Source organism: Miscanthus floridulus, chromosome 18 (assembly GCF_019320115.1).
Source record: "Miscanthus floridulus cultivar M001 chromosome 18, ASM1932011v1, whole genome shotgun sequence".
Classification (NCBI taxonomy): Eukaryota; Viridiplantae; Streptophyta; class Magnoliopsida; order Poales; family Poaceae; genus Miscanthus; species Miscanthus floridulus.
The window spans coordinates 71,866,259-71,879,215 of record NC_089597.1 but is presented as its reverse complement, the minus strand read 5'-3'; the positions used below and the strand labels follow the sequence as shown (position 1 = coordinate 71,879,215).

At 45.4% G+C, this 12,957-nt stretch overlaps 1 protein-coding gene across 1 annotated transcript; it reads left to right on the top strand.

The window, feature by feature from the left end:
- Positions 1-2,754: 2,754 nt before the first annotated feature.
- Positions 2,755-5,927, top strand: LOC136524008 (beta-1,2-xylosyltransferase XYXT1-like). The gene is made up of 6 exons (XM_066517500.1): positions 2,755-3,086; positions 3,252-3,332; positions 3,441-3,482; positions 3,590-3,732; positions 3,984-5,055; positions 5,504-5,927. Exons 1-6 carry the CDS (start codon positions 2,948-2,950, stop codon positions 5,707-5,709), a joined length of 1,683 nt encoding a protein of 560 aa, XP_066373597.1. The 5' UTR covers positions 2,755-2,947; the 3' UTR covers positions 5,710-5,927.
- Positions 5,928-12,957: the final 7,030 nt, after the last annotated feature.

Below are 12,957 nucleotides of genomic sequence, written 5' to 3'. Positions count from 1 at the left end.
TAGCTTCACAAAGTTTTTTTCAGCTTCTCTTACCAAACAGATATTTTCAAATAGCTTCTCCTTAGAAGCTGTTTTTGGCCTCTCACATGCACAAAAATCTGGTGAAGCTAAAAACTATTGTCTTGTCCCAGCTCTCTCTCTCTCTCTCTCTCTCTCTCTCTCTCTCTCATATCTTCCCAGATGATAAGAACTAGATAGCTAGAGGAAGATGAATAGCTTATAAATTTTCTCTACAAACTCACAACACTAGAGCAAAGTTGATTAATACAATAAATAGCCCTAATAGTGATTACTTTGCACTAGCTCTAATTTTCACCCAGTGCAAGCCCCTACATAAGTCTAGTGTCTTTTGAATTTTACTCTAGAGCACTTCACCACATAGGAGCTACTAAGAACACTAGCTACACTAGAGAGCTACTAACAAAAGCAAATAACAACTAGTTACTACTACAACTAAACACACTACTCTAGCAAGCTACACAAACACCTACCACACAAACAAGCACAATATATGAATGTAAAGAGCAAGTGTGTAGTATGCAAACCATCGAGAGCAAGAGCTGAACACAAGATTTATCCTCGTGTTTCTTGCCGACAAGCAACATCCACGTTGTGGCGAGTTCCCAAGTGATGATTCACACACTAACTAGCGTGACAAGCTAGACTAAAAACTTGGATGCCGCAAGAATCAACCACATGGTTGAAAGGATCTATGGATAGCTAAAGGAGGGCGAATATCCTAATTAAATTTTCTACAAGCTCACAAGCACCAGGCAAAGGTGTTAGTAAGAGAGATGACCCTAATAGCCGCTACTTTACCTAACCTATGCAATACAACATACGCCCCCTACACAAGTCTAGTTGCAAGAACAAGTGTTAAGCACTTCACACAACCAAGCACCTAGAGGCTCTACTAAACAACTAGCTTACACTACCAAAATAATAGAGCTGGCTACAACAACAACTAGAGAGCTAGAGCTACCAAGCAACAACACAATCACAATATGTGAATTGAAATTGCAAGTGTTTAGAATGCAAACCAATGGGGCAAGTTACACCGTGAATTTTTCCCCGAGATTCGGTTACTTGCCGGCAACCTACGTCCCCGTTGAGGTGGATCCCAAGTACCTCTTCACTTAGACGCTAATAGAACACTAGAGACCTCTCCGAACATCAATTGATTTCACTATAGTTGCTCTTGGTGAATCTCTTGCGGGGATGAGCACAAAGCCCCTCACAGTAGCCAAAGACCGGTGATAGATCGAGATGGCGGACTAGAGGAGGATGAATAGCGCAAGTCTTCTAAGGTCTTTAATGTTGATGATCACTTGATCTTCATGTTGTCTTTGTACAAATCATCCTTGTGTCTAATAGAGTAAATATCTTGTATACTCATAAATAACATTAATCCATTTGATGTTGTCAATAAACTATCAAAACCACACGTAGCCCATGCTAAGTGTCATTTTCCTTACAGAAAGGAAAGAGATCATTTAGCCAAACAATAAAAAGGGGAGCTACTAGCTCGCAATCAGTGGCGGAGCCAGGATTTATACTCAGGGGGGGCCGGCCGTCAGGAATTATACTTAGGGGGGGTCGGCTCGGTCTTTTTCATTGCGATAATTTTATTATCTAGTTGTGTTTTGTATGATTATATTATCTAGAAGATATTAATAGGTATATATGACAAGAATTTTATATAATCTCCCTCTTAATATAAATAAAAAAAATATTAAGTCATACTACTAATTTTTTTTTGTTGTGAAACATTGGGGGGGGGGGGGGCATGGCCCCTGCCAGCCCCCCCTTGGCTCCGCCAGTGCTCGCAATGCAAGATATGGGTTTCAGCGGAGGATATTTAGGAAGCTTTTAAGATTTTTTTTTTCAAAAACCTTATTATAAAGAAAACTACATAATCTTTTAAGTTCATTTTCAAACAAAACCCTAGATAGAAAAGAAAGATGATTATCAGGATAAATGCAAAACACACCTTGATATAACGTATGATTCGTTAATTTTATTTAGAAAATAATACATTTCTTGATAATTTTTAAAGATATTTACTAATGTTGGCAAACATAAAAAAAACTAGAAAAAAGTATTGCTTTATTGTATCAATCGCAAAATCCAAAATCTTAGAGTGTGTTATGAAATAGCGCGCACTGTATCAGAGGCCATGTCTCATGTTGAGCTAGGTACATACACGTGGACCATCAGCAATTCAGTATCCAACCCGCAAAATGGAGCACACGACATGCCTAGCTTGTGTCAATATGTGGTGTGTTGAGCTAGGTGCGTACACGCAGATCATCAGCAATTCAGCATCCAACGGCGAAACAGAGCACGTAACATGCCTAACGGGTGTCAACACGTGGTGTTGAGCTAGGTACGAACACGCGGACCATCAGCCATTCAACATCTAATGGCGAGACGGAGCAAGCGACGTGCCTATGTGGATTCTGTAGGTAAATAGAGGGAAAGATGCCCTTGATCAACCGTCCAACCAACAAATGTCATCATTTGTTTAAATGCCAACTTGAAAGACACGGGCAGTAGGAAAGTTCTGATAGATTTGTTTTTTCTAATAGAATAAAAAAAGCACTTAACTTGTTGGAGTTAAAATCGATGAAGGAGGGATAGTAACCAAATAATAAAAAAGATAAAGGTAAAGAGAAAAGGATTGTTGTGTTGTACTTGTATCTTATCTTATACACAAGTCAAAAGAATGAATAGAGCTGGCGTGGATGCCCTTGGGTGCTCTCTTGGTTCTTTTCGCTTTCTTGTGAAAGATGAAGAACCTCCCCTTCCCCCGGCCTGTCAAAAACGCTCTTCTGAAGACAGATTGATGGTTGGTCTGCGCCTCCGCGGCGAAACCAATCAAACAAATAAATATTTCCATCGTTGGATGCTGCTAAGAAGATGATGCGGAAATGAAGCAAAGGCGGCTATGAGGACCACGGCCCGGCCGTCGTCGTCGTGGAAGCAGAGTGGCTATGCTGCGCACGGACTAATTCTGGGCTTCGTGCTCGTGCTCGTGCTTCTCTACTTGATGGTCTCTTCACAGTTGAGCTATAGTAACCCGCATGGTAATCTCTATCATATTTCTATCGCCACCGTCTGTTTCTTTTTCTTTTTTTTTTCGAGTTCTGGTTGGCATAGACTCGAGGAACTATCTATATGAGATTGCGATGAACGGGGGATTGTTGCTATACCGCTTGCTTCTCACAAGATCCTTTTGTGCTCACACGCAGAGGCAGCTTATGCTGGCGCAACAACAATCAGCACAGCTGAAACGGTTCCTGCAGGACGACAAAGAAGCCATCAAGAACGCGGTATATATGCGCGGTTTTGTTTACTAGTAGTTTGCTTGAATCTCGTAGTACAACATTTTGTTTCGATTATGTGTTCAATGATCGAGTTACGTATTTGCTCGTGGCTAGATGCCAGGAGCATGGAACCACCAACTATTTCCCGCCACAAAGGTAAGCGTCAGTCCCGTGCTGCGTGACACCAGAAAGGCAAGCAGACAAATTCTTCTTGAATACGATGCTGATTTCGATCTTATCTTTCTTTTTTGTTTATGGCACAGTGGCACATGAGAACGATGAGCAGGAATGGGCAGACAAAAATCTAATCGAGGAACAATCAGGCATACATGTTTCTTTTGTCTTTGCATGTTACTTAATTCTTCCTTCTGATCGGCCAGGTCTGTGTTTTCTGTGTAGTTCCTTACAATCAGACTAAGGTTCCCTTTTGTCCCCTTGCTTTGACGCTAGTTGGCAACGAAAGGAACACTGACAATTGGAACCAAACACACCAACCAACGGAGAAGGACCATCGCTCTCTTCGTTTGGGCTGGTTTGATTTATAAGCCATGGAAGTATTGTTGGCCGGCTTGATGTGAGAGAAAAATGCTATTTGTTAGCCGATAAGTTATGGCTTATAAGCCAAATACGACCAAACAAACGTGCTGAATGTTGAATTCACTTAATTCGGTACCAAATTTGTGCCTTTTTCATGTCCTTTTTAAACCAAATCTTGATACATATTTACATCTGGTAAGTTGTGGCTGTGTGAGCAGGGGAGGAACCGATGACTTCAACAATGTCGCGCGCACCAAGCCCATCTGCGACACGTCGTTCGGTAAATATATCTGCGAGCTGGCAGGCGACGCGCGGGCACGCGGTGGCGCCGCCGCGACGGTCACGCTTGTCTCTCCACGCGCTCCGCTCCGGGAGTGGACCATAAAGCCCTACTCACGGAAGTACCTGGATGGGCTCAAGGCTGTCACGGTGAGGTCCGTTTCCATCCCAGAGCATGCACCGCAATGTACGAGTACGACGCGGCTTAACATCCCGGCGATGGTGATCGAGCTCGGCGGGCTCACCGGCAACTACTGGCACGACTTCAACGACGTGCTCGTCCCGCTCTTCATCGGCGCACGGAGGTTCAACGGGGATGTCCACCTCCTCCTCGTCAACCTGCTTCCCTTCTGGGTCGACAAGTACCAGAGTATCTTCAGCCAGTTCTCGCGCCACGAGATCGTTGACTTCGATAGGGACGACGGCACCGTTCGTTGCTACCCGCACGTCGTCGTCGGCTACGGCAGCCGGAAGGAGTTCACGATCGAACCCAGTCTCGACGCCACGGGCGGCGGCTACACCATAGTAGATTTCACCGAGTTGTTGAGACGAGCCTACTCCCTGCCGCGCCAGCGGCCGATCAAGCTCAGTGACAATCCTGCCAGACGGCGGCCACGGATGATGATCCTGGAGCGAACCAACAGCCGGAGGTTCATCAACCTCCATGAGGTCGTCGCTGCAGCGCAGGCCGCCGGATTTATGGTGACCGTTGCCGGCCGTCCGAGGACCAACTACGACAAGTTCGCACGCGAAGTGAACTCCTTCGACGTGATGTTGGGCGTCCACGGAGCCGGGTTGACCAACTGCGTGTACCTGCCCACGGGCACCGTGCTCGTGCAGATCGTGCCGTATGGCCGGCTGGAGGACATCGCCGGGTCCGACTTCGGCGACCCCGCCCGCGACATGGGGCTCCGGCAGAATGGGCTGGATAAAATACCGTGGCTCGCTAACTAGTTCGACTTGTGATCCGCTCAGCTCGGCATTGAATCTGTGGGCTTTTCTAAGTTTGTGGTGGGAAGCAACTAGTTAGTATGTTGAAACTGCATGATCATGGATGGACTAACTACGTTGCATGGTTGATATTTTTGATGAACCTGATATGTATTAATCATATATTGTTGCATAACGGTGGACGTCACCTTCGAGAATTAATGTAGCTTAAACATTATAAACATACGTGTTCTATTTTTTTTAAGTAGCTCACGAGCTAAATGAGCCAGCTCGAGCTCTCGGTAACAAGCCAAGTCAAGCTGTCCCTCTAACTCATAATATTAACAACCCGAGCTAAACTGGCTCGTTTACCTAACGAGCCAGCTCGAACTAGACTAAATCCAAGCTGAGCTGGCTCGATACGCAGAACGGGTACATCGAGTACAACATCCAGGCCGACGAGAGCTCGCTGATGGACGTGTTCGGGAAGGACCACCCCATCATCAAGGACCCCGTCGCCGTGCAGATGAGTGGGTGGCGAAACGTTGCAGAGTGGTACCTGGGGAAGCAGGATGTGCGGATCAACATTGAGAGGCTCAAACCTATCCTGAAACAGGCAATGGAGCACCTCCGGTAGAGACTATTGACTGAACAAGATAACACTTTCTTCTTATCGACTTCAAATTCTTCGATTTTGTTCGAGGATCAGGCTCTGTTTCGTTTGGAGCTAGTAAAAGCTGTCTGAGCCTGGCAACAATACCAGGCGTTAAAGAACTTTGGAGGCCTAGAATGAAGTTTAGCCAAATTGTGTACCAGGGCTCCAACTAAATAACATGTGTAAGTGTGTATACTATAGGGGGGATAATGACCAACTCTTTTCAATCTTGTGTGTTGATCTGATCTAGGAGTATTTCAATCAGCGGCAGACCAAGAATTTCTACTGTGGGCACCAGGTATTCTAACTATATATATGAACATACAATCGTATCTTTACGCACGTCTCCTACGCGAGCCACCACCACCACGCCGTCTGCCGCATCTCCTGATCCTCGCCGTCACCGTGCCTAGGGCCTCTCTCCTTCCTCTTCGGTGTGTCTGCCGGAGACAAGAAGGCTAGGACCATTGGGGAAGGAGACGATGGGAGAATTTGGATACAATATTATGTATTTTTTATTTTAGATTTTTCATATTTAATTTAGGGATGTACTATGCCAAATTTTAATATAATCCCCCTTCCCTTCGCAATATATATATATATATATATATATATATATATAGCTCCATATACATTTTCATCCTCTCTCTTGGAGCTCCATCTCCATACTCTCCCTCTCTCTACGCTTTTCTATCTATAAAGGGTGGCATCGCATCACGGTCATTAAATCTGTCATCCCAACCCATGCCTTCATCATCCTCCGTATCAAAGGCCACAATGTCATCAGTAGCACTGGCGGCAAGGCTAAAACTAGTGCTCCTTAGGTAGAAAAGGTAGGTGTTAGATATAGGCTCGGGATACCTTCACCGTCCGTATACCCGATCCATGCCTATCTACCAGGTCGAAGACGACGAGGAATGAGGCCCACGCAAGTCAAGTGAATCCACAAGCTTGGAGATCAAGTCATTCCGAGAATATCCGGCGCTGTCATATCTAGGTGATAGATAGAATCATTCTGTTGCAATTTCTATGTAACAAACTAGGAAACATGTATGTTAGCTGATCGGATCCATTGTAACCCTACCCCCGACTATATAAGGGCCTCTCGATGGGGATCCATCTTCTACATTCTAGAGCATAGCTACATGCGCCCCTGTAACCGAGCATACAATTACAGAGAGAAGCTACTTCAAACTAGATGTATGGGACCACGTGCTTGAACAAGTATAACCCATATGTCTTATGCGCTACCCATTTGATTCTCTATACTTGAATACGCTGCTAGGTCCTCATCTTCAAGATCGGTGACAACGCGAAGAAGATGCAGTCAAGCGCGAAGATCACCTTCGACAACCAGACTTCGTCGCCGATCAACTCAGTAACCTACGTCTGCAAGAACCCGAATCATCCGCACAACAAGAGGAGCAGCCACGCCCGGTCTGTGCATTTGTTGCCGGACTAGAGGAAGCTATGGACGGAGAGCCGCTCGCTCTCGCCCGCCACCTGAGCCGCTACGGCCGTGACGTCTTCGCTGAAGCCGTTCGAGAGCACGAACTTGACGTGACTTTCTAGGTCTGAAAGGATACAGACAGGGTCCTGAGACACATCCATCACCGCTACCCGACCACATCCTCCATGGTTTTCCAACCAGGCTAAGGAACGCGCTGGCGACACATTCGAGCTGGCTTCGACAGGCCACGGTGGTACCCACCGAACCTCGTACCGAGAAATCTAAAGATCGTGACAAGCAGTGATGATGACTTCGACCAATGATGCATTATAGTGATCATCCACAATCTCAACGAGGGAGGCACCGAGCAGTAAGGGTCGGACGGTGCTGATATCGATGCCAACGATCTCAGGATCGCTCCACCCAGCCTCATCAATCCCGCCGAGTTCTTTCGGTTCCTCGACAACTGCAACCAACTCCTTCTCGAGTACATCGAGTCGGAGGAGGAGAAGGACGACGATGGCCTCTCTCATCTACGCAAATGCTAAATGAACACCCCCAATCACCACGCCCATCGGGAGGAGAACGGAGGCGTATCCTAGATCAATCTCCTCGTGGCAGCATCGACATCGGCTACGAGGTTCCCTATGAAACCAGCCTCTCATTTAGGACATGATAGTTGGTTGCTGCTACGCTGGAGCTATGTCAAAATAGGGAGGTAGCAAAATATATTTTTTCAAAAGATATGTTAATGGAAAAAATTACAAAGCGTGCCAGGAGCGCGTAGATTTTCTAAGGCTTGGTTGTTAACCAATTGCACTGGTACTCTGGTAGAATCATTTCCAGGGCCTTGTATTTTATCTTGCAACGCACCGACATTTTTTTAGGGAAACAGGAGCGGCAAGCCCCTACTCAAAATAGATTAAGAGCTGCTAAAGGCAGCGAACAAGTACAGAGAAAAGGTTACAAGAGGGGTAAGGGGAGGGAGACTGAAAACAGGATCCAAGCTAAGAAAAGACTTGCTATCCATTGATTGATCTAAGGCGAGTAGGTTTTCTTGGCTCGGAGAAGTAACAGCACGAGCTCCATCCTGATGTAGCCTTTTGAATTTTGCAATGTCGGATATGACCATTGGAATATGAGGTCGTTCCTGGCTTTCCAAATTGTCCAACACATTAAAATGATGACTTCCATGAAGAAAGGCACATGTAATTGATCTTTAAAACTTTGTAAAGCTTGGAAGGGACCAATACTATGGTCCACCTGAATTTTAACCAAGCCCAACATTGTGTAGTAAAAGTACAATGAATAAACATATGAATTAGTGTTTCCTCTGCAGAACCATTGCATAGAGGACAATTGTAACCTTGTAATGTCATGTTTTTGCTTTTCAGTAAATCCCTTGTGCTGAGCCTCTCCTTTAGTAATAGCCAAAAGAAAACTTTGTGTTTATTTTGACAAGAGCTCTTCCAGTTCCAGTTGAAGGCTGGGTGTAGTATTAGTGACCACTTAAGTGCTTGTAGGCCTTTCTTACTGAAAAAGTCCTGAAATTCCAAATATATGACCAACTATCGGGCATATTGTTTAAAGTAATCTCATGGAGGTCTCTCTGTACCTGTGCCATCTGTGCATGAGCTTGTTGGGATAGGGTAGATGAAGAGGTACTAGAATCTTTCCTCTTTCAAAGGTGAGCAGCTCTGGGTATTTATGTGTAAGATCATCACTTCCACATAGTGTCGGTGCGGGACCCACGGGATACCCCGCAAGGAAGGGAGAACTAGTCTAACTAGGATTCTTCCCATGTAATCTTAGTAGTAGTATTATTCTATAATCCTGCTGTGAACTCTCATTGTAAACCGACTAGGACTCCAGCCTCCTGACTATATAAAGGAGGGCAGGGCTCCTTGACACCGGAGAGTTCAGAGAACAATTGTACGATACAACACTTTACAATCGAACCAACGCAAAAGCTAACGCCAACTGGATGTAAGGCTATTACTCGATCAAAGATCGAGGGTCCGAACCAGGATAAATTGACTGTCTCTTGCGTTAACCATCGAGTTCCGCATACACTGAAGCCCGAACATACTGCCCCGGGGACCCCCGTGGCAGGCTATCGGTGGTCAAACATCGACAGCTGACGCGCTAGGTAGGGGCCTTCGGCGACTTTGCATCCGAGAGCTCGATGGACCTCGACAACATAATCTTCTCAAAGGGATCGACCTTCATCTTCGGTTCGTGGATCTGTGAGGCAGACAACGATGGCAAGCTTCAAAACCGTCTCCTCGAAGATTCAGATCATCATCAGGACTTTTTCATTTCGGCGACAACGACAGATCAGCTTGCCGAAAGATTCGCGTAGCTCATGATGTCCAATCCGACTCAGATTTCGCGACTTCGCGCATCCGATTCAAACTCAGGTTCCGCTTCTGAGACGGAGTTTTATTCGAGTTCTTTCGGAAACCCGAGTTCTTTTCTGACAAAGCTCCGGAGCACGGCGTCAACCTATCAAGAATACTACTCGGAGTATACTCAGAAGAAGTCGGGTCCTCTTCTGTTCAGACTCCACAACAGGGCAACATCTTATCAGACACGGACCAAAGGATCCACCAATCCGGTGCTTAGAATGCCACTGAAAGGAGCCCAGGAAGGTCTCGTTTTAACTATAACATCTCAGGACTGCATCATCCACTAGCCGGGTTCCGTTCTTGAATATAGCGACACCCAACTAGTCGACAACGTGACAATAATAGCTCTACCCTACCAAGAAGGAGACTCGATCTATGACCTTGAAGCCTCTACTAAAGTTATCAACAACTCTGGCAGTACAGAAGCCATGGACGATGACAGAACAACTCACGCTAGAGAAGTATTCGTGATTCACCGTCCTCGATCACCATTGGTCCTCCTAGAAGCACCTAACGTCAGGTCTTCAGATGAATCCGAATCCAATATATCACCATTTATCCAGGGGCACGATGGTGAAACTGAGAGTCAGAGGCAAGCCAGAGAGAGAAAGAACAAATTAAAACAAGGACGGCAACGCCATGCTAAGCAGCAAAAGGACACTTGGATCAAATATGAGTCAGACCTAGCCGAGTACAATAGAAGAAAATCAGAGCGAGAGGTCAAAGAAGGACGAGCAGTGAATACACCCTATGATAAGATCCGAGAAGCACTAGAAGAACTCAGGGCGACTTCATATCCCAATAAAAAACAAGAACAGCTCTGGGACTTTCTCCGATCAACAGTCCTTAGGACGCACGATGGAAGGGCAACATCTCATGAACAGAAAGATCAAAATCAAAGGAAGTCCGCTTTCGAAAGACTTGGACCAAGTGGAAGTCACAACGGAGAGAGTCGAAGAAATCATAGTCAAAACGACCGAGTCGAACAACCAAGAAAGGCTAGAAGCAAAGCACCTACTCGGACAGCCACACAAAACTACTCTCACCAAGACAACAGTTGGCAAGAAGGGGGCGCCGAATCGGAATACACAGAAGCCGAAACGCACGATAGATTCCCTTGTTTCGCAAACAGACTTGCTTTAATACGACTGCCTCATAAGTTCAAGCCATCCAACCACTCCAAGTATGACGGCAAGACCGAACCAAAGCAATGGCTCAGGATTTACTCGCAATCGATTGAATTGGCCGGAGGAGACGATGACATCAAGACCTTGTTCTTTCTCATGGCCTTAGAAACCATGCCACTGCAATGGTTTGATAAATTGAATCCAGTATCAATCAGAAATTGGGAGGACTTACAAAGAGCTTTCTGTGAAAATTTCGTGGGTATCATTACACACCCAATCACCCATGCAGAGTTAAAAGGACTCAAGCAGAAAGGAGGTGAAAATCTAAGAAATTACTATCGACGATTTGGCGAACTACGAGCTCAAGCACATGACATCACACAACGAGAAGTAATCGAAGCTTTCTCTCACGGAATCATGGCTAGGTGGCAATTTTAAGATTTCTACAAAGAGAACCTAAGAAACAATGAAGAATTCAGATGAACAGTGGAAAAGATGATTACTATAGAGGAAAAAACAATAGAAAGATTCCCGGATAGAAACAGCTGAGACAACCCGGACAGACAAAATCATCGAAACAACAGACAATAGGAAAGAAAACGTGGACCAGACAACATAGTAGCAATAGCTGACAAATCAAAGAAATTTACCAAGCCCAGAAGATATGATGACATTGAGAACATACGTTGCCCCTTGCACCCCAATGGAAAGCACACCATCGGAAATTGCTACACCTTCAACGAAAGATACACTAAGAAAGATAGTAAGGGGAACAATAAAAAAGACAATAAAAAAAAAGAAGGAGACAACCATGAAGACAAGGGATTCCAAAAATCCAGAGGGACAGTGGCAATAATCTTTGCCGGAGTTCTAGATTCCAGAAGCAAACATTAAGAAAAGCTAGCGTTACAAACCATCATGGTAGCAGAACCTGCTACACCAAGATATCTCAATTGGTCATAATATCCAAACCAATTTTCAAGAGAAGACCAATGGACCAGCGTAGGGAACGCAGGCCATTACCCACTGGTTCTAGATCCAACCATTGCCGGTATGACTGTTATGAAAGTACTAATCGACGGAGGAGCCAGACTCAACATCATTTTTTCAGAAACTCTAAGGAAGATGGGACTACAACTCGTCGGGATGATCACACCAACAAGCACACCTTTTTATGGCATAGTACCCGGCAAGGCAGCAATGCCACTTGGACAAATCACTCTACCGATTACTTTTGGGACTCCCTCGAACTACCGCACAGAGTTCATCAAGTTTGAAGTCGCGGACTTCGATTCATCATATCACGCAATCCTCGGGCACCCAACACTAGCAAAATTCATGGCAATACCGCATTATCCATACCTGTTGCTTAAGATGCTAGGGCCTAACAGTGTTCTTTCTCTTCGGAGTGATTTAAAGCGCGCATTTGGCTATGATGTTCAGACAATCCAAATTGCAGCAAAAGCACAGGCAAACGATGGAAGAAAAGAAATAACCACTGTTGCAGCAGAAATGAGCCCAGAAGAGCTAGAGATACCGGCTAAAAAACCCAGCATCCTAACACCACCAAAAGAAGCCGACGTCAAGCAAATAGATTTGGGCACCGGTGATCCCTCAAAAACGGCAACCATCAGCACCCACATGTCGGCAAAATAGGAACTCGTACTTGCCAACTTTCTTCAGGACAACAAAGATATCTTCGCTTGGAAGCCGGCTGACATGCCAGGGGTCCCAAGAGAGTTGGCTGAGCACAGAATTGATATCAATGAAGGCTCCAAGCCTGTGAAGCAATGGCTACGATGATTCTCACCCGACAAGAAGGCAGCAATTAAAAAAGAAATCATAAAGCTATTAGCAGCCGGGTTCATCAGAGAAATCCTTCATCCAGATTGGCTAGCAAACCCAGTTCTAGTATAGAAAAAGAATATAGACGAGTGACGCATGTGCGTCGACTACACAGATCTCAACAAACACTGCCCGAAAGATCCATTTGGCCTACCGCGCATTGATCAGATAGTTGACTCAACGGCAGGATCCGCCCTATTATCCTTTCTTAATTGCTATTCAGGATATCACTAGATTGCATTAAAAGAACAAGACCAGACAAGACATCTTCATCACTCCGTTCGGTGCCTACTGCTAAAAACCATGTCGTTTGGACTCAAGAATGCTGGAGCCACCTACCAAAGAGCTATTCAAACATGCCTTGGTGATCAGATCGGCGAAAAAAGAAGCATACGTGGAT

What these genes read in the sequence shown, in the direction of transcription:
- LOC136524008 (XM_066517500.1), top strand. Translation starts at nt 2,948, where the DNA reads ATGAGGACCACGGCCCGGCCGTCGTCGTCGTGGAAGCAGAGTGGCTAT. An exon ending in AACTATTTCCCGCCACAAAG is followed by an intron (nt 3,483 to 3,589) that starts GTAAGCGTCAGT and finishes TTTATGGCACAG; the next exon opens with TGGCACATGAGAACGATGAG. An exon ending in GTTTTCTGTGTAGTTCCTTA is followed by an intron (nt 3,733 to 3,983) that starts CAATCAGACTAA and finishes TGAATGTTGAAT; the next exon opens with TCACTTAATTCGGTACCAAA.